Below are 22,456 nucleotides of genomic sequence, written 5' to 3'. Positions count from 1 at the left end.
CCAAAAAAAAAAAGAAAGGCGTATAGCACTAAAGTAGGTAACCACCTCTACTGACTCTGCTTCCAAATGGGAGAAATAACATTATTATTGCTGAATAATAGTTGCACAAAAAATGAAATGGGGTAGATGAAATTAAGAGCTGAAGGTGAAAGCACACCTTTAGTGTGTGAGTTTTGTGCTATATGAGTGGCCCCACGTAGTATATTTCACCTGCCCTTTTCTTTCCATCTCTGCTTTCCAAGTTTTGAACCTTGGCAGTTTTGCATGGCTATTGATCGGGATCGTGGGCTACGGAACGTGTCGGATTATGTTCTTTTGTGCTGAGAAGTCTACGTTTCCCCCCCACGAGCATTCTCCCCGTAATTCGTCGCCTTTCTCTTCCGCAGGCGGTGAGAGTGCTGAAGAGCAGTCGTACCCTGACCATCACTGTGGTAGCGGGAGCGGTAAGTAATAAAATAAAAAGTAAACCTGGACCGACTGAACAGCCAGCTGCTGCAGCATGGATGACTTTCCGGATGGCGCTCGCTGCCTTCTCTCGCCATTGAACTAGCACTTGCTCTGTTCTGCCAGACAACACTGGGCAACAGGTGTATGCCTTTCAGATATGAATATGGGGAATTGTTTATAGGCGTGGCTGATGGCTCTACTCTTGCAGCAGAGTTCTGCAGTCCTTTTCACTCGTTAGGGACCTCCAGGTTTGAATTAGTTGGCTCTCTGACTTCAATTTATGGAATCTAAATATGAGCTAAGGACATGGGCTCCCTCATTTGAGTTCGTAGGGGAACCCGGTCTGCTTCAACCCGGCGGCAAGCTTTCCACCCCGCTTTTATCGTTTTCGCTTGTCACATGCCTTCCTGCTGAAGCGGGAAGAAACATCATTCCCACCCACTGTATGGAAAAAGGGCATGGCAGCCTGCGGCCCCTTGTTTGCAGTTTATCCTTCCCTCTGATCCAAAGGTAACCCCTCTGATTGTTGTGTGCACGGATTTTTATGAAAACCAAATTTAGATCTCCTGCGGAGTGACACACAGAGCTGCAGTGGCCAGAAAAGTACATTTATAGTAATTGCATTTCTCTGCTTGAAATGGTCACGTGTATTTATCCAAAGCAGCCACATCTGCTCTAGTAATTTTCTGCAACAGCTGTTACTTAACATAGAGAGTGGATAATGCGACATTCTTGAACACGGTGGGTGGTTTTGTATGTGAGTGTACATCTTATTTGTACCTGAGGGCCTTTTTTTAAGCTGACCTGGCATAGAATTATGCTTAATTCTTTTTTTTTTTCTGTGACATGGCATGAGTGCCCTTTAATACGCTACCATTGGGTCTAGGAAACTTATTTTTCTAATCAGTCTTGATTGTGTGTGCGTGTGTGTACATTGTTCCTGCAGTATGTGGAATTGTGTGTGTGATTTGGATATGAGCTAAAGTATTTTCAAACGTGGACAGTGATTGAATTTCTTTGGTATTGGAAGATGATTCATTTAAGCTCCATCTGCAATTTTCTAGAACTGCAGAGCTATTCTCATTGAAGTTGATATTTCAAAAGATTTGTCCAACTAACTTTGGGAGTCAGCTGAACAAACCTTTGGGGTTTAAATTACACCACTGTCCCCCACTGCTAAGTGGGTACATTTTTTTTGTCCTGGTGAAATTTACTCCCATAAGAAGAGGCAGGACGGGAGATGTTTCTGAGGCAATGGTAAAACTTCAAGCTGGTTACCACTGTCCAGCTGAAGTTATGGTCTGGGGAGAGAAGGTGGCTTAAAGTGCTTCAAATAACTTGATCTGGATATATTTAGTGGTAGGCTTATCCGGATAATTTCTTCTAAATATCCAGATAAACTGTGTGCTGCTCACCTGCTCTTTGCAATGTTTTTCAAATATTGCTTGTTAAATCTATTCATAGTGGTGGCATATTTAGATTCATATTCTGTGATTTAAAAACATTGAAGTTGATATTGAGAGTTTGTGTGTGTAACTTGATTTATCCGTACAAAACCCAAGGTTCAAATATTTCCTCCTCCACCCCCCAGACCACATACATTTTGTGTGCACAGAATTTAAGGTGCATCAGTAAAGGCATTCTGGGGGGACAGGGCTAGCCAGCAAGTGCACATGCAGGTGAATTTTCAAAGTTACTCATGTAAATGTAGCGTACTACTGTAGCAATTTTCAAAAGCCATTTACCTGCATTAAGCGCATTTAATGCGGGTAAAGCCTATTGAGAATTCAATGGCATATATTGTAGCAATTTTCAAAAATGTATGTGCAGAAGTCTGGTCAGAAAATATCACTGTCCTAATGTTACCTGAGTAACTAATACCTGAGCACTTAGCTAGCTAAGTTCCACTGTAATCTGGTAAAGTTACCTGAGTAACTAATACCTGAGCACTTAGCTAGCTAAGTTCCACTGAATATCTGGTAAAGTTACCTGAGTAACTAATACCTGAGCACTTAGCTAGCTAAGTTCCACTGTAATCTGGTAAAGTTACCTGAGTAACTAATACCTGAGCACTTAACTAGCTAAATTCCACTGTAATCTGGTAAAGTTACCTGGGTAACTAATACCTGAGCACTTAGCTAGCTAAGTTCCACTGAATATCTGGTAAAGTTACCTGAGTAACTAATACCTGAGCACTTAGCTAGCTAAGTTCCACTGTAATCTGGTAAAGTTACCTGGGTAACTAATACCTGAGCACTTAGCTAGCTACGTTCCACTGTAATCTGGTAAAGTTACCTGGGTAATTTTCCCAATCTGAGGTTTGCTCAGTATCAACCTCACTAATCTTATGGCAGGCAATTTTCGATGCCATTTCCATGCATAAAATTGTGTTTTTATGTATGGAAACGGGGTCTTGGGCAAGAATTTTTCAATCTGCGTGTAAAAATATGCATGCCGTGCCGTTATGCGCGTACACTTACAGGCGTTTCCTGGGTGGGGCTAGCACTTAGGCGCATTCCCGCGTAATTTTATTGGAAAAGTAGCAAGCGCAGATCTGTGCGCAGAACCTTTCCCTACTGAATGTTCAAAGGGAACTTTTCCCCCTCTGACATAAAAATCTAAGGGTAAAAAGTGCCCATAGACTTCATGCTTCTGCGCACAGATCGAAAGCCACCCACAAGTTTGTTTCCATTTTATTTCTTCCTTACTTATCTTTTCACTGTTAAGTTTTCTATTAACATCTTAAATGTGAGACCTTTATGTGCTTCTCTCTATTTCTATAATGTAACTATTGAGGACATTTGTTGGGATTTTGTGTGGTTTGCCGCGTGTTTATTTTTCATTCTCACTTTTATGGGTGTTTTTTCAAGCCAGTAATGAACTCGCTCGTATCCCTGATTTGGCAATTACACAATTTGCTATGAACTGGCTCTTTCATCCATTTAAAAAGATTTGAGACATTTTGTATGGAGCCAAGAGCTGAGGATGTTCACTGTGTTCTCCCTTTGTGTGTGTGTGTGTGTGTGTGTGTGTGTGTGTGTGTGTGTGTGTGTGTACATATTAGGGATGTGCATTCATTTGAAACAGCATAGACCATGTCGTCGACCTTGTCTTTTTCTTGTCGTTTTCAAAATGAAACAATAGAAGAATAACACAGAATTTTGGGATTTTTTTTCTATCATTTTTAGTGCACACTATTTGCAAAATAGTGTGCACTCTTTCTATAATGTAAAACAACGGAAAAAAAATGAAAACTTTTGCTCTAATAAACTCTAGCCAGACTTTCAGGATAGCCGAGGCATGGGCAGATCAATTCCATTCACGTTCGCTATATGCAAATATTTCAGCCTGTTTTTGACACCTCTTCATGAGAACATATAGACAGTTACCTAAATAAATTCTCTGAGCTAAAAACTGCCCTCCCCGCAGTGGCCAGAAGTTTGCATTCAGTGAAACAGTAGATATGTGTTTAGCCACTGGAGGAAAGGTGGGACGGAATAGGCAGAGTGTACATGGGGGATTTTGTTTTCATATCCCTGTGTCTGCTTTACCATGTGCACTTTGCCCCTGTGGTAAAGCGGGTACAGGGTTTGTGGGTAGGTTTTTTGTATCCGTGGTCCCTGTCAATCTCGGATTTTAAAAGGGAAACTCCCTAGGGATTTTCCTTTATTAAAAACGAGCTTGCAGTGGATCTGCAAGATACCCAGGATGTTCAAGAATGTTTTTGATGTGGAAAGACAGTGGAGCACATTTTAGTCCACTTAGCAGTGTGAAGTGAGAGTTTTTTTGGTTTTTTTTTAATGTTTAAATATGTTTATTAAGTTTCAGCAGTTGGGGAGATGCACTGATTGACCCTTCCCTGCACCTCCCTATGGGCATGTATGCCCCCTGACATTCCTCCCTCCCCCGCACCCCCCTTCTCAGTCATCTTAAGTGCCCCATCAGACCTCCAATATAAACCAGTAAAATAATCCAATTTGATAATCATTTAAAATAAGGCTCCGTGCTTGGTGCAGCAGTGATTGAATTCATGCATCCGTCACATCCGTCTTTTCAACATACTTTTCATTGTTACGCAGAAGATGTATTTGGTTCCACCGATATGTGAGATCTGCCGGGTCCCTGCCCACCCAAAAGTAAAGAATAGAGTTGTTTTTTTTTTTTGCAAGCAACAGGACCTTCCTTATCCAATGCCATTTAAACCCCTGCCCCAGGGGCTACATCTCGCAGCTGGTCAAAAAAGGAACACATGAGTGCGCAGAGGTAGCCGAATATCTGTAACTGACACACACAGTGAATTACCATCTTCCAAAAATGAACAATTTTTGAAAATCCCCCCCAGAGCTGGCGTCCCAAAGTGCCAGGCATTTAATTACATTTCTCGCACGTCACGGAGGCACCAATCCTCATATGGAAAGCCCCCGCACAGGCGAAGAGCAGTACAACGGAAACTTATACTGCATCCCCCTTAAATCTTGACTTTTTTTTAAATTTTTCCCATATATTATGATTCCCTTTTTTATTTCCTGATTACAGGGGAGAGAGTTGTTCATGACAGAAGATGAGAGGTTGACAGAGCGACGCCGCCATGAGCTGGAGCGTCAGGAGCTGATGCAGCAGAAGAGAATGGCACTGGAGACCAACAAGATCATCAAGGAACAGCAAGAGAAAGAGAGGATGTAAGCAGTGTCAATGGCTGGGTCTGATCAGACCGGGTTTCTCTAGAGAGTGCAAATCATGAGGCAACCACGTAGTCTAGCTTAGCTATGCATACGCATGTGGCACTTTTACCTACAGTTACTTTCTTACCTGGCAATCTAAGATGTGAAAGAACAAGGATTCCCTGTACTTACCCAGATCAGTCCAGACTCCTGGGTTTTTGCCTCCCTGCCAGCAGATGGAGACAGAGAAGGTTTCACTAACACTGTACATAATCGAGAGTGCCATCTGCAGTCCCTCCAGTATTTCTCTGTCTCCAGCAGATGGTAGGTGGTGCAAAACCTGCAGTTCTCAGTCAGGAGACTGTTTTGGATTTATGTGCCTTCTTCCCAGGGGGGTTTTGGGTCCTAGTGGGTCCTTCCCTGTCTGGTCAAGGTGGATGAGCCTGGGGGTTGGTGATCCTTTTGTAGGGTCGCTCCCTTCTTCTGAGAGGTGAAAATCTGGTGGTCCAGATCCCTCCCCTTCACGAGGCTGCTGAGGCAGCTACAGGCTCAGAGTGGCTATTTTCTTTAAGTTGGTCCTGGAACCTGAACCTCTGCAACAAAGGAATGTGTTGGTTTCTATGTATCTTTATTTGTTCTCTGAGAGTAAAAAGAGAACAAGGAACTAAATAGAGGAATCTGTGCAGTAGCAAATTTCCAGGGGGAAACTACCTTAGCAGCTCAGGGAACTTAGCGATGGGGTTTTTCAGCAGCTTCTCTGCCTGCAGAGTCTCCATGGTGCTGAGAGACTGCTCCCCTGCTTGCCGTTGAGGTGTTGTTGGTGCCATGGGTGTGGGTGTGGGGAGGAACAGCTTGTCTATGTAGCAAAAGCATTCAAGGGTCTGCGTCAAGCATGACCGCACCAGTAGAACAAGCCTTACGGATAATGGGATCTGGCACTGAGCCTTCCCTATCAGCGCGGAAACGGTGGCCACTTTTTATTCCCTAGCAGCTTCAATGGGATAGGCAGGGGAATTCCCTCCTCAACTTTTCAACTTTCTCCGGTGGTTCCCTGTCCTGCAGAGAGGCACTTGCACTGAGGAGTCCCTGGTTCTGGTAGAAGTCTTCTGCCAGTTTTAATTTGCTTATCTGCAAAGCATGTTTAGCGAGATGCTGGCTCTTGGCCCCAGACTGCATGGATTCTCAATCAAGAGGCCTGAGCTGCTGAGAAGCTCTTCAGGCCAATGATTTTCGGTGCCAGATATTAAACTTATCCAGGCCTTAATGCACTGAAGGTGCAGGCAGGCTTTACTTAGTTGTGTGGTAGGCTACTGCAGCGGTTCTTTTCTCAAGCGTGTAGACGTGTATGCGCATTCTCACCGCTTGGTGGTTGCATGTCCTGGGTCCGGTGCATGTAAGGCCACGGCTTAGATTTGAGTGTGTACGCCTGTGACCTAGTCTTGAGCATGTATTTGCACTTGTGCGCATAAGACTGCGACCTAAACATGAGCGTGTATTTGCATATGTCCTGGAGGGGTGTGCGTGTACGCCCAGGTGGCATTGGTGTGCGCACAGGAGGCCACCTAGAGCCAAAGTTCAGGAGAGCTAGGCTCCAGGGACAAACATTTCCAAGTGCCTTGCTAGTTGTGAGGTGTGCCATCTGATAGCAATTCAGTCCTCACTCTCTTTCCGTTTGTATAAGTGCTGTTTAGAGGCTCAAAGTGATTTGAGTACGACTGCTTTTGCCCATGTTGGGACATCCCCTTAGCCTATGGTATCAGTGGAGGGGGAGGCAAGGCAATGGCCAGATCTCCTCCCTTGTTCCCCAGGGCAGAAGCTTCCCCAAGAGGTTGGAGAGAGCAAGGTTGGGCCTATGGACTCTGATATAGATCCATCCTCCTCCTACTGGGTGGAATGTTTCCAGGGCCTGCAGACCTTTCTGCAGGGGTGCCCAGCGAAGGCGAAGCAACCTACTATGTAGGGATCATATGCTTGGGCCGCCCATTGTTGCGATTCTGCTCTGTTTGGGCAGTACCTTCACCTTTTTCTCTCTCTCTCTCTGTGTGGTGATGGCTTCTTCAGCAGCTCGGAGGCTGCCAATGTCTTGCTATCATGGCCGGAGCCGCCGTTGTGCTTCCCACGAGGCCAGAGCTGCGCTACTGCAGCTCCTGCAGTCCGGAGGCCGTCCCTGCTTTCAACTTGCGGCTGGAGCCGCACTGAGACTCCCGGCGTGGTCCGAAGACCGCCAGTGCACTTTCCAACTGGCCCGGAGGCCGCTGACAGCTTACTTGCGTGGCCATAGTCACGCTGCCACCTTCCAAGCGGCACGGACGCCGCCAACCCGCTCTTCTCGTGGTAGGAACCGCGTTGCTATTCTTTTTGCAGCAGGAAGCCACCGATTGGCGTCCCCATTTGGCCCGGAGGCCACCATCTTACCTTGGGCCCTCCGGGGGAAGAGGGCCTGCTTCCCTTGTCTTTCCTATGGCAGGAAGCCAACTTTGGTCCATCCTTCGCGGCAGGGAAGCCACTGTTCATCCTGGGGCCTGCCCAGAGGCCTGCTTATCCTTCTGCAGCCTTCAGCATCGCAGCAGGGCCGCTGTCCAGAGTCCTGCTCTGCTGCCTGTTTCCTCCTAGGGGTGAGGCCGGCTCTTCTTTCCATTTTTAAAGGAACAGCGAAGGAGGAGGTCCACCAGTTATGTCATCTAGGGAATCGCCTCTTCTGCCTATAAAAAGATCTTGTCTTCATTCCTTCCTTGCCTTCGCAAGGAGCCAGTCCTCCTTAGGACTTCTCGTCATCTGCTTCTCAAGGCACTTCGTTTTATATAGGATCCTGTGTCTTCGTGATGTCCTCACGCTACATCTTTGCCTTTCAAGGTCTCCAGATGTCTTGTCTTGATGTCTTCTTTATCCGGTTGATCTTCGTCCTGGCAGCGCAAGCCTCCATAAGGTTCCAGCTTCTTATTTTAACCTTCGTCGTAGAGGCATCCCGTCGAATCCTAAACCTTGCCTGGATCCTTGGAGTCTGCACCCTGCCTCCTCTTCACGAATGAACTCTTATCTGATCCATTCCAGCGTGGCCCTGCCTAGACTTTATCAGTTGTGCAGGGTGCATTTTGGAGCAGGCTTCATCGGAGTCTTCATTTCATCTTCTTTCTTCCCTGTGGGGAACCACCAGTTTGGTCCGTGACCTGTCTTGGCTGAGTATATGGGCACGTGATGTGCAGTACCGACTCAGCTCTGCCACCTTGTGTGGGGAACCACTAGAGTGGTCCGCAACCAGCATACCTCGGCTGTGTAGGGCACGCTGCCGGCGTGGTCCAAGACCAGTCCGGCTAGGTTGTGTAGGGCGCGTGATGTCCAGTACTGACCAAGTCCTCTTCAAGCAACTCCAGGCTTTCCAGAGTTTCTTCATATACATGAGCAGAGTTCCTCTTCACTCCATGTATCCAGATTTCATCTCTTCATGTTTAGAAGTCTCGTCTTACTTCATGTATCCAGAGTGTTGTTCCACTTCATGTATCCTGAGTCTTGTCTCACTTCAAGTCTTTGTTTTTGATGTTATCAAATTTGCAGATGATACAAAATTATTCAGAGTAGTTAAATCACAAGCGGACTGTGATACATTACAGGAGGACCTTGCAAGACTGGAAGATTGGGCATCCAAATGGCAGATGAGATTTAATGTGGACAAGTGCAAGGTGTTGCATATAGGGAAAAATAACCCTTGCTGTAGTTACATGATGTTAGGTTCCATATTAGGAGCTACCACCCAGGAAAAAGATCTAAGCATCATAGTGGATAATACTTTAAAATCGTCAGCTCAGTGTGCTGCAGCAGTCAAAAAAGCAAACAGAATGTTAGTAATTATTAGGAAGGGAATGGTTAATAAAACAGAAAATGTCATAATGCCTCTATATCACTCCATAGTGAGACCGCACCTTGAATACTGTGTACAATTCTGGTCGCCGCATCTCAAAAAAGATATAGTTGCGATGGTGAAGTACAGAGAAGGGCAACCAAAATGATAAAGGGGATGGAACAGCTCCCCTATGAGGAAAGGCTGAAGAGGTTAGGGCTGTTCAGCTTGGAGATGAGACGGCTGAGGGGGGATATGATAGAGGTCTTTAAGATCATGAGAGTTCTAGAACAGGTAGATGTGACTCTGTTATTTACACTTTTGAATAATAAAAGGACAAGGGGCATTCCATGAAGTTAGCAAGTAGCACATTTAAGACTAATCGGAGAAAATTCTTTTTCACTCAACGCACAATAAATCTCTGGAATTTGTTGCCAGAGGATGTGGTTAGTGCAGTTAGTGTAGCTGGGTTCAAAAAAGGTTTGGATAAGTTCTTGAAGAAGTCCATTATCTGCTATTAATCAAGTTGACTTAGGGAATAGCCACTCCTATTAATTGCATCAGTAGCATGGGATCTTCCTAGTGTTTGGGTAAATGCCAGGTTCTTGTGGCCTAGTTTGGCCTCTATTGGAAACAGGATGCTGGGCTTGATGGACCCTTGGTCTGACCCAGCATGGCATGTTCTTATGTTCTTATGTGAGTTTTCCATTGTCTTTTTGGGCAATTTCACCTTCTTCTGGCTCATTGGAGGGGAGCAAGTTTGCTTAGAAGCTTACTTAGAAATTTATGGTTGTTGCTGTCATCTTGGCTTGGGTACAGGTCAATACTGAGGAGCTGCAGGTGGCATACTGGGTTATGTATAGTATCGGTGAAAATTTCTCTGTTGCCTTCTGCTGGCAGGGAGGCAAAACCCAGGAGTCTGGACTGATCTGTGGTACTACAGAAATGAAAATTAGCAGGTAAGAACCAAATTTCCTTTTCTCGCTTCTCAGGCTTTCTGGGGATAGAACCCATCCCAAAAGTGATGATCTTAGCCTCCACTATGGAGAAAGAGCATAGAAAGTAGATCTTGGCATCCTAAATATAGTGCCACACTAACAACATGAAAAGAACCTGCTTTTCAGCTGCAGATGATAAAGACATGGGAGATTACTAGAAAATGCTGATTTTCATCATACACTGTGGCTAACATCCACCCTCACCTCCCAATCTGTCTCTGTACCTGTTGCATTACTACCTCCCAGATTGAAATCTATACAGGTATGCTCTCTTTTTCAACGGTATAGCCTGCTGTACAGTAAGTTGACACTTTCAACCCTCTCTGTAGGATTCACCACTGATTCATGATACTCAGTAAATGAGCTCCCAGAACTGTATCTGATTAGATTGTGCCTCACTGCATGGCCGCTGAGAACATTGGCACATTATGCACATGCTTGTCCTTAACCTACATATTATGTGGATTAAAAAAGTCATTAGAAGCCTGCTCTTACATTTGCTGCACTCTGTTTAGAAGTGACATTTCAAGAATTAGACAAATTTTGGACAAACCATGTGTCTGTATTTACCTATTTCTAGAAGGAAGTTGGACATTTCTCAAAAGACTGCAGAAGAAGATGTCAGGTATCAGAAGGAAATGGATAAGTAAGTTCATTTGCTTATCAGTAAATATACATTGTTGTATGTTTGTACCCTGCAGGCATATATTTAAGATATGTGTGATGTTTATCTAGGTATGTGTGTACATTTAACCATAAAACAAAGCTTGCTGTTTCTCCCAGGGCATTTGGTAAAAATTTGACTTTTCAGCCTTGTAAATATTGGAATCCTGTCTATTGTCTCAAATTCCCTAAAAGATGAACAAAGGCTAAAGAGGTTAGGGCTGTTCAACTTGGAGAAGAGACAGCTGAGAGGGTATATGATAGAAGTCTATAGAATCATGGAAGAACTTGAATGGGTAAATGTGAATTGGTCATTTATTCTTTCTGATAATACTAGGACTAGGGGACACTCCATGAAGTTAGCAAGTTGCACATTGGAAAAAATCGGAGAAAATTCTTTTTCGTTCGTTGCACACTTAAGCTCTGGAATTCATTGCCAGAGGATGTGGTTAAGATAGTCAGTATAGCTGGGTTTAAAAAAAGGTTTGGATAAATTCCTGGAGAAGAAGTCAATAAACTACTTTTAATCATTCTGACGTAGGGAATAGCTACTCCTATTACTGGCATTAGTAGCATAGGATTTATTTAAAGTTTGGTACTTGCTGGGTACTTGTATCCTGGTTTGACCACTGTTGAAAACAGGATGCTGGGCTTGATGGACCCTTGGTCTGACCCAGTAAGGCAACTTCCACAATATCCTGATTGGATTTAGTGAAACTAGGTCAGCCATAAAGGGGATATAAACTGGGATACAGATTAGATGGCTGAGATGGCGATAATCTAGACTTTGCCCATTCTGAGGTTGATATTCAGTGGGCCAGTGAGCAGGAAAGGTACCCAAATAACTTCCCCTGACATTCAGCGGCACTGGGCTGGTTAAGTCTGCCACCGAATACTCCTGGATAACTTTAGGACAGTTTTTCCACCCAGATTTAACAGATTCAACGACAGCGTTTTACCAGCTATAACTTAGCCATGCCCCCAAAACACCTCCATCGCTGCCTCCTTTTATCTCTTGACATTTTGTCAGCATAAAAATTCAAGTTGGGGGGGGGGGGGGGGGAAGGGATTTCCAAATCCTGGTTTTGCCCTGGTAACTCAGATAGTTACCCAGGCAAACCCTTTGAATCTTTTGGGGAATTTGAGAGCGGCATGTGTACAATATACAAATTTAAAAGATGATTTCAAAAGACTCGGCCTTAAGTTCTTCATAAGTGAAAGAAGATTCTTACTTTGCGTTACTGCTGGATTATAAAAGGGTTTTTACAGATGCTGCTGTGTCTAAATCACCTGACGGTGTGCGAGAGCCTGCCCTCTGCCTGGGGTTGTCAGAAGCCGTACGGAAAGATTGCCAATCGTTTTATCAACCGTGAATGTTGGGCACCAACCCAATGACTTCTAAGCACATGGAGCGACGTTATTAAATAATACCATGAGGAATTACTTCTGTGCTGTAAGGTTTAAGCAAGCTATGGTTTTCCCCCCCCCTCAGATATGTCTGAGTTAGGGGGCTGTGGACCCCCTGGCATTGTAATATGGCATTGCCTGCTTCTCGCTAGGAACTCTGGTTATGAACCGTACAGCAAACCACAGCATCGTTCCATTAACTGAAATAAATGCATTTCCGTGGCTTTTATAGACTGCGTATGAAAGAGAGGAAGACCACAAGCTGTCTATGTGGGGGAGGGCCCCACTGAAAGAGTTCTATGTAGTTTTAATTTTTAGGTCACTCTTTGCACCCCAGCATGGTGAAAGTTAATAGCTGAGGTGTAGTTAAGGGGAGAAAAGGGTCACCCATCAGTCCGGCCAACTTATGTGCACCTGAACACTCTTTCCAGGATAATTGCCGAGGAGGAGAAATTTAAAAGGGATTGGGAAGAAGACTGGGGGCACAAGGAACCCCCCAAGAGTCAAAAATCCATAGCCGCAGAAGTACATCCACCTCCGCCGCCTAAGCATAAAAGTAAGTAGCGTTGGGAAGTAAACGAAATAATCTGTCGTCGTCGTTCAAAGAGATGAAAACGCACAAAGTGAGCGTCGCTGCGTTATTTAGAAACTCTGTATGCCAGCATTGCACTGGTTACAATTACGTTTCCATTTAAAAAAAAAAAAAAGAAATCATATAAACCACAAGGGGCTGATAAATAGAGAGAGAGTTTGTTGTAGGTTTGTGAAAGTGTGAGCTGGGATCAGGCAGCAGTGTTCCTGAATTCTTCTGTCGCTGCTTCAGCAGCCTCATAGAAAAACTGCTGCGAAGTCCAGCTTTGTTGCAAGGCTTATTTATTTATTTCAGATTGAAATCTTAAAACTGGTATGGGTGTTTGGATAAACTGATCAAAAGAATAGTTTTTAAGAAATTAGAAATGACACCGTTTAGCATTTTTAGGCTAACTTCAGACAACAGAAAACCCGCTCGTACAATGGAGACTTTGTGGTGGGTCTTTTCAGAGGCTTCCGAAACAAGATATGGAGGTGAACGGAGATAGGCATTACAGACTTGCAGGTGCAAACATAAACTGAAGACGTTTCTGGCAGGAGAAGCAGTACGGTGCAAACGAGGGAGACCAGGGTTCAAAACCCACTGCCACTCCTTCTGATCTTGGGCAAATCACTTTACCCTCTATTGCCTCAGGTCCAGACTTACAGGCCGATACAGTACAGTGCGCTCCAGCACACTGTACTGTATCGGCACCTTCCCCTCCCTTCCCCTACCTAACCCACCCCCCTGGCCCTATCTAGACACCCCCCCCCTACCTTTATCTGAAAAGTTACTACTGCCTCCGGGCAGTAGTAACTTACGCATGCTGGCGTGGCAGGCCCCAACACAGGCCGTTGTGTCAGGGCACTCGGCCACGCCCCGGGACTTACGTGCGTCCCGGGGCTTGCACGCGCTTCCGAGCCTATGCAAAATAGGCTCGGCGCACGCAGGGCCATTTTAAAAGGGTTACGCACATACCTTATGTGCGTAACCCTTTTAAAATCCGGCCCATAGTCTAAGATTTTGCAATAACATGTAAATGTGGACAATTGCAGGGTGTCTCACCATAACACATTTTGAATATTGATTTTTTTTCTTTATTGATACTTCCCACACAATATCCTGACATGTATTCCCAATCATGTTTTTTTTGTTTTGTTTTGTTTTTGTGCAGCAAACCGTAACTCTGCGCAATTTAAATGTTTAAAAGTGATACAGTCGGGCATTTATAGTGAAGAAGAAAATTTTGGCATGCTCTTAATACTGTATTCAAAAAGTAACGATAGTCGTCATGATCGTTAACTTTCTATCCAAAATGGCTCCACCCCACCAAACACGTGGATACCACTATTTAGACAGGTTTATTAAAAACCTTGGCACTAGTGCACAATTGTTTTTTATGGTTCTGAGCACTGCCACAAATCTTGAGCTCCTGGAATGAAAGCAATTGCCCAGTAGAAGAGAAATCAGTGTGGTGTTATCTTCCAGAGCTATGTGGCACTAGTTGCTGCTTTCTTCACCACCGACTTCATCGTAACCTATGTCTCTTCTCTGTGGTCGTGAGCCCGATAAATATCAAGCGATGCTTATGTTCAGGAGTATCGATTCGTGTTGTGCTTACGTGACGAAGCAGCACTGGATTCTGTGCTCACCCCGACGTCTTATGCACTAATGTGAGTTGACTTAATTAGAGCACTTAGGACTTGGTTTCTTAAGCTTTTTTTCCCCATAAAAATAAAATGGAGGGGGGGCAGCCTTAGTAAATTAGGCCCTTAGTCTACTAGCTTTTTTTTTTTTTTTTTTAAATAAGACAGCTTCCAACACATAAGAATTGGCAATCGACCTTCATTGAACGTTAAGCTCTGACGTTGCAAAGAGCGTGCCAGAATCAAAAAGAAATCATTTTAAACAGCAGGCTCCTCTTAGCAGCCCGCAGCGTATACACATGTAGGCACATTCATTGCAGTCCATACTTGTCTGTAGGCTTTCCAGCTGCAAAATCCCAGAGAAGACAAAGGACGAGTAGATCAGATGAATGAATTGCCTTAAGGAATTACCTCCAAGGAGAAAAACCATAGAGAAAAGCTTTACTAATAGGTTGCAAAGTGAAAGTGTACATGTATTTTTCTCTGTGAAAATTAGCTCCCCCCCATCCAAAAAAAAAGAAATGAACAAACATTATTTGCCCCCAGCTGGCATACCCCCTCAGAGAAACATCTTTTGCTATGGCCCAGCATGTGATCATCTGCAATTCTCGATTTTTCATCCTGTGTGCATGAAATGCATTATTGCTTAGGGGATAGAAGGGGGGAGGCAAGATGTAAACTGCATGTGCTCTGTTGTGAGCAGAGACATACAAATATAAGAAATAAATAAATAATGGGCCCGCACTGTGGCCAGAATACGTGCCATAGGGCACAAGTTCTTAAAGGGTTTCCCTTTCAATTGAGCAGGTGCTGTTTGTGCAAGCCAGTGAAGCAGCATCAAAATAGCACATGTACTTTTCCGACATCCCATGTACGTGTGCCGTTTTTCCTCTCCCCTTCCTAAACTCCCACAGGAACGCCTCCTAATACAGCTAGAAGTACACAAGACTATGGAAGCTCCGTGTACTTTCGGATGCGTTTGAGGAAGGCAGTGTTCAGTCGGGACATCTTTACCTGCGTAAATATCTTTTGACAATTGCCTTCAAAATTTCTTGTCCCAAGTTTGCAAAAATAACATTTCCTCTCTGACCTGTACAATGAATATAAATGTGATATCGAGCCTCGTTGATTTCGCCAACATCAATGTTTAATACTGCTACACAGAGGAGGATAGAGCTAAAAATGGTAACTATTGATTATCTTTGGATACTATTTTGGCTCAGCTCTTTTGCTGAAATATTTTTTCATTTAAAAAAAAAAATGTGGTATTAGACCATGATTTAGGATGTTTTACAAAATATTGAGCTGATCATTTTTTTCTTGACAACCAAATACCCTGCACTATAGGGTATTAAATGTAAAAATGAGGTAAGAATCGAGTCGTGTTAAAATATGCTACATGGCCAAAGTGTTGGCAGGATTTGGGCAGAGCTGGCGTGACCCTCTGTGCGCTTGCACAGGGCAGCAGCAGCTCCAAGAGAGTGACGTTACGCAGCAGATCCTACCCATGGAGTCTAAGCAGTGCAGATCCTGGCTTCTTCTCTCCTCTCCCTATTGCACTCCAGCGCTTAATGTGTTGTCTTCCTGTGCTGTGAGGAGCCAGCCTCCTGGTATGAGGCACAAGATCTGTGGGATTTATGTGGCTCATACCAAAAGACTGGACCCACAAAGCACAACAAGTTAAGCACCACTTCTGCCAAGCGGGAAGGAGGCCAGGCGGTCCTGGCAATTGCAGGGCAACGAGGATCCGGGGGGGACTGGGAAGGCGATGAGTGAGAGCTTTTTTGGGGTCGGGGGGGGGGGGGGCGGAGGAATGTGAGGAGATCTTTCAGGAGAGAGAGGAGAATGCAGGAAGGACCCTTCCAAGGATGGGATGAGACAAGAAGCCTTCCAATGGTGGGGGAGAGATGTGGGGGGTCAAGGGAAGATGGGGAGAGCATTCTAGGGATTGAGGAGAGCAAAGATTGAACTTGGGATTGGGGTCAGAGAGTGAGGTGACATGAGATGGAGAGAAGGAGGGGGGAGGAGAGAAAGAGGACCAGGGTTTGAGGAAGAGAAGACTAGGAATGGGGGCAGGGGCCAGGAAGTACAAGTGACGAGGAAGAAAGTGCCCTGGCTAGGGGTAAATGTGAGAGAGAGAGAGGATGGAAGGAGAGGGAAAGGGAATGGGAGAAAGGACCAGGGATGGGGTGATGGAGAGTGATGGGTTGAGAGGATGAAGGAAGATAATATAGGGGAAGGAATTGAGCTTTGAAAAAAGAGAAGAGAAAGGGGGAGCTATGGGGGAAGGCGAGCAGGCAGGAAAAATCTGAAGAGGAGAGAGAGAAGCAGGAGAAGAGAGCGGATAGAGAAGGAAAAGAAAGTATTAAAATAATCACTTTGAAAGAAAAGGAGAGAACTTAGAGAAAAGGACACTAGGGAGAGAGAATGGAAACAGGGACAGAAACCAGAACAGAGCATTTTAGAAAGAGACAATGCTAGCAGAAAATTCAAGCCAGGGATTGCAAAGTTTTGAAGCTATTTTATTATCTATTAAAGAATATTAATAGCATCAGTTTAAAATATCCTGGGACTCAGTTCAAAGTCTCTGACCTGGACATGTCTCTCACACAGAAATTAAATGCTGATAACAGCTGGATTTTATCTGATTTTTTTTTTCTGATGTATAATTCTCTTGTATAGAGATCATACCCACTAGCCCTGAGGCTTTTGTACTTGATTTGAAATATATTGTGGTCTAAAAAATTTAAAGCGTGTGCTTTTTGGTATATTTTGAAAGTAGATTGCTACAATTTTTCATAGGGACAATCCAGGCATCCCCCTCACCTCCATATGATCTGTTGGTCACTACTGGAAGTACCATGAACAAGTGTTCCAGATTCACTCACCAGAAATCTGGAAATCTTACTCTAATCCCAGTGTTACTGTAAATGGTGTTCAGATACTCGTAAAGTTATTGTTGAGGGGTAGGGGAAGAGAAGCCTATGAAGGGCTCCGTTAGAATCAGTGGGGGAAGGGGGCCAGCATGGTAATTGTTTGCACAAGGCAGTGAAATGGGTAGCACTGGCCCTGAAACCCAAGCCCTTTCCAATGGAGAATTTTGGCATTTCACCTAGAGTAGAGAGAACCTCTGGTGGCTGAAACGCTGAACTGCATTCAAAAGAGATACACACTCCGGAGAAGGCTTAACCAGAATTCAAACATCAAGCACAATTCTGGAACACAAATCTCATTGTGTGTAAACCAGAAAATGTAAACATATGCTGCCCGTTTCTCCAAGAGGCACACATGATATATTACTTCAAACTTTGTCTTAAAAATGTGTTCTGTAATGAAATAAGCACTTAGAAAAGCATTCAGTACTTAAAGCTCAGCTACCAAGGGAGTTAACCCATCTTCTCATAATGGCGGCACCTTGTGTCCAAATGAAAGACTGTTGCAGGGTTCCTTAAGGAGCCATGGTGCATGGCCCCCACCCCCCTCCCCAAATGAGGATTGTCACTGTAATGACTGGGTTTGTGAGTTGGAAAGGGGGAGGGGTGGATATAAAATAGGGAAGAAAATCCCCAGATACTTGCGAATGAAGACTCATGGCACAGTAGCCCAGTAGAGACCAATTCTAATTGAGTATCAATTACGGTTGAAGATTTTATTCATGAATATTTGAAAACAAGAGTAGATGTGCACCAACCAGCTTTAGCTTAGAACATGATGTGACAGCAGATAAAGACCATATGGCCCATCCAGTCTCCCTTTCCTGCTCAACTTTATAGTCCTGTAGAAATGCATAGTTTGAATCGGTGGCCCAATTTTGGCTGCCTAGCTTTAGATAAACTTACAGCAGCAGATCCACCCACCTAGATCAGACTGACCATGCACATAAACCATTACAACAATGATACTGGGCTTGGAACCATACACCAAGGCAGCTTCCATGCTGAATCTGGCCACTAGATGTCACTATTGAATGCTACAAACAAAACAAAAAAGACCCTATATGTACTTTTGAATGCTAACCATGACCCACTCCCCCCATCCCCAGGGGCTGTGAACCTTGTCTCTGCAGCACCCCCAGGTCCAGCCAATCCGGGGTCCACAGCACTGCCACGGCATCACCGATCAGGCCCTTAACTTTATTCTTATTTGCCTTTATTTCCCACACATTGATATTGTACATTTACCATCCAGCCCGAATCATTTCTGTTTCTTGTTTGGACTTGCATCCCATCTTATTGAACCCAATGAGAATGCCCAAAGCAGCTTACAAACATATTAAAATTGGACTTTAAGAATTCTGCAGTATATAGCAGCCATTTGATCAATGAGAATCATGAAGAAACATAGGGGCAGATTTTCAAAGGGGCACGTGCATAAGATACGTGCGTATCCCCCAAAAACCTGCCCCAAGCTCCCCCTGCGCGTGCCGAGCCTATGTTGCATAGGCTGCCGGCACACGCAAAGCCCCGGGGCTTTCCTGGGGGGGGGGGGGGACGTGTCGTGGCCGGCGCATCATCGGGGGCATTTTGGGGGTGTGGCCGCAGCCTCCGGACCAGCCCCCAGACCAGAACATGGCGCGTCGGCAGCCGGCTGGATGCATGCAAGTTACGCCTGCCTCAGGCAGGCGTAACTTTTGAAATAAAGGTGGGGGGAATTAGGGGCGGGTTAGTTAGGGGAAGGAAAGGGAAGGTGTGGGGCGCCGGAAAGAAAGTTCCCTCCGAGGCTGCTCCAATTTCGGAGCAGCCTCGGAGGGAACGGAGGCAGGCTGCGCGGCTTAGCACGCGCAGGCTGCCGATTTTGCGCAGCCTTGTGCGCACCGATCCCAGATTTTAAAAGATACGCGCGTACTCTTGTTTACGCCCATAGGGAATGGGGGGGGGGGGGGGGGGATGAGGCAGGGTGTTGGGTGTGAATAGTTCTTTAGGGTTGTAGTTTGATTTGGGAATGTTTTTTTTCTCCAGATGGTACATGTTAGTATTTATATGTGGCTGGCAGTGTTTGTAATAATAATACAATAAAAAGTTACATTTAAAAAAATACAGTAAAATACAATATCACAAACACAATTCATATAACAAAGCAACATTTATAATAAAAATATTAAATACAAATTCAAAGCAAAATATTAAGTAAAATTCATAACATTCTAATTCAGCTAGAACCTATTTGCATTTGGGAGAGGGTTTTTATTAAATTATAATAAATAAAGAAAAACATTTGTGCAAACTACCCTAAACATTCAAAAATGCCCCAGTGCCCCATACCATATCTCGTGGTATGATGAGGTTTCTTCCTATATCGCACAGCATTTTTAAAGTGGAAAGGAAGATTTTCACATTAATCGGTGCTTTTGTAAGTTCTATGATATTAAACATTTATGAACAGAAAGGCAAGTTGGCTTGTCTTACAACATCTATAGTTGGACCAACCAAAAGAACTTGAACCCAGATGATGATGTTGTTGTATACAAGCTTTCAGGGCCTCTTAGGTCCCATCTTCAAATGCATCTGTCATGGATCCTACTCCTTTCGTAAGCGCTCCCAGAATTTTCTGATCGCCCTTTCATTTCTCTTTCTCCTCCTCTCCTTCCATCTTCTTTCCTTAGCACCTGGAGAGGAAGTTGTACATCAGCCGTTGGCAGAGGATGAACTGGCCGATGTGATCGGGACGCGGAACAAGCAGGTTGGCAGTTCCTTCCCGCCTTCATATCCTGAATCTGGCTGTCTTATTACTGTGTCTTTCTTCTCCGCTCGAAGGCCAGCCCTTGCTTTCCTTTGCTCTGCCTTGTTTTTAACTGACTGGATCAGTTCGCTGACTGAGGGAGGAGTAGTTGGCATGCGCTTCATTGCCTTGATTCATTGGCTTTTGAAGTAATATACACAAAGTGTCAGCAGAGTCGAGAAAGATGCCCCATGTTAATGCCAGTCCTTTTAGCCTTGTAATGTCATCAAGAGACCCGGAAGGAATAGATGAAAAATGTCAAGGTTTCTTTCCTTTCCTTTCCTCATTTGCATTATCAACATTTCATGAATTCACAAGTCTGGCACCAGAAAACGTGTCTGCATTAATAAAAAATGTGTTTTAGATCAAAAAATGTGAGTAACTATTCTACTAAATGTGTCTATGTTGTGAAGAAACTGGGATTGCATATTTCTACATGGTTAATGTAATTGCATTGATAGTGCTGCAAAATATTTTAAGCAACTGCTGAAATTAATGTTCACCAAAATCTGAGATAAACAAATTTGTTAGGATATAGGATGGTGGAATATTTTTCCTTTCTTGCACTTATAAAGGCGACCTGTTGAATGCATTGTGAGTATATGTAAGCAGTAGGTAAGTAAAATTAATATCTTATTATCTATAGCAGTGTGCCAGTGCTATAGATTTAGTAATTAAGAATATCATGCAGCAGTGATAAACAGAGTTCTGTATTTCAGAAATCATCTTTTACTACAATGTGTGCATTGTGTACAATTGTACTACTGATGTGACACGGTATCTATGAAAAGGAAGCAAAGGTCGATGTAATAATTGGGTCAGAGGGAACCTTTCGGTACATGTGAGCTGCATGAATGTTCTGTATGAAATGATTACATCATCTGCAAATCATAAAAGCCTGTTCATTTGAAAGGTTGAGAAACCTAGCTAAAGCCATTTATAACTGAAGTGATTGCATTCCTACCCCCCATTCCCTAAACTCTGTATCCCGAATCAGAGTGCATAAAAGAAGGCATGAATAATAAAACTCCCTTCTCCCCCTCTTCCCCCCCCAAATAAGAGCAAGGGACAATCACCTTAACCTGAGGCAAGTAAGTGTTCTAAACAGAATAAATGTAGTCCAGCTCCATGGCTCATTCTGGCCCAGGGCATGCTTGTTTGTCTCTTGCCCATCCTATGCAATTGCAGCATAGGATGGGCAAGTCATGGGTAGATGTAAGGGGCTCATATGCAGAAGACGTAGGTGCCCAAGTTTAAGAGCTAGGCACCTATGCTTTTGCATTTAAAATATGTTCAACACCGAGCACCTAAAATAAGTCACGTTTAATTTAGCTGTACTAATTTCAGGCACCTCAAGGTACATTTAGGCACCTATATACTGGCATGCAAGGCAGCTTAATTAAGGCACCTAAAACAGCTGAATCTTGACGCCTTTTAATAAGGCTCCTGTGTATTAAATCTGGCACCAAGCCCTCTCTCTTGAAAATGCATCTCAAGATGACTACCAGTGGCAGGGTGACCCGCAAAGGTTCAGCATCAATCAGCGTTTCTCTGCCAGCCCTCAACCAGCACACCTGAGCAGACATTCTGAAAATGGGGAGGGGGAATGAAACTTTACTAAGAAGTTGTCTTACTCATAACAATTTCCCTTTATTGTTACTTGTTCTGCTTTGATTACTTGTAATTGTTCCATTATACTTTGAAAACTGTTCCATAAACAGGGTTTCCTGTTAAGATTTATGGCCTAATTTACTACTGCTTAAATCCCATTCTGTGTCTGTGCGCAGGTTACAGCCATTACTACAAGTCGATCATTTTTATCTGTGGTGCAGGCATTAGTCATCAAAATCATAAATTACTGTAATTCTGTTAATCCAGGCCTCCCTAAGTCCACCATTGGGGCATTACAACATGCTCAGAATACCGTGACATGAGAACATAAGAAATTGCCATGCTGGGTCAGACCAAGGGTCCATCAAGCCCAGCATCCTGTTTCCAACAGAGGCCAAACCAAGCCACAAGAACCTGGCAATTACCCAAAAACTAAGAAGATCCCATGCTACTGATGCCAATAATAGCAGAGGCCGTTCCCTAAGTCAACTTGATTAATAGCAGTTAATGGACTTCTCTTTTTAATTGTCGAGGTCCTTTTGCTAAAAGCATATTACTTGAATTTTGTGTTCCCTATATTGGCTCCCAGTTTTCTTGTGGATCAAATTTAAAGTGCTACTACTGATTTTTAAAGCACTATATGAGGATTTGCATCAGTGTATCTGTTCTGCTTTGAAAATCTATATTCCAATACATCAGCTGTGACTGCAAGGTAGACATCTAGTGGAGGTGCCAACTTTTTGACAGCTAAGACTGTGTGAGACCAGGTACAGGTTCTGTAAAATGGAATCTGTTACCTGACAGCTAAAGAGCTATTTGATTGTCCAAGCTCTCACTGGCTAATAATATTCTTATTACACTTAATAATCTCAAATACAAACTGAATTGGTAGACAGTTG

The 22,456-nt window shown here is 44.0% G+C and overlaps 1 protein-coding gene across 3 annotated transcripts in view; it reads left to right on the top strand.

The window, feature by feature from the left end:
* The window catches only part of USH1C (USH1 protein network component harmonin), a 117,854-nt gene that overhangs the window by 42,097 nt on the left and 53,301 nt on the right, over positions 1-22,456 (top strand). For all 3 annotated transcript variants that reach the window (XR_003853284.1, XM_029582996.1, XM_029582997.1), the window contains exons 11-14: positions 387-443; positions 4,984-5,126; positions 10,522-10,587; positions 12,443-12,567. Coding sequence is in view for 2 of the 3 variants with exons in the window: in XM_029582996.1 (XP_029438856.1) it covers positions 387-443; positions 4,984-5,126; positions 10,522-10,587; positions 12,443-12,567 (391 nt within the window). In the remaining variant the exon portion in view is untranslated. The remainder of the gene's footprint in view (positions 1-386; positions 444-4,983; positions 5,127-10,521; positions 10,588-12,442; positions 12,568-22,456) is intronic.

Source organism: Rhinatrema bivittatum, chromosome 17, assembly GCF_901001135.1.
Source record: "Rhinatrema bivittatum chromosome 17, aRhiBiv1.1, whole genome shotgun sequence".
NCBI classification, from domain to species: domain Eukaryota; kingdom Metazoa; phylum Chordata; class Amphibia; order Gymnophiona; family Rhinatrematidae; genus Rhinatrema; species Rhinatrema bivittatum.
The sequence above is the reverse complement of the archived record's forward strand: the minus strand, read 5'-3'. Positions and strand labels throughout refer to the sequence as shown.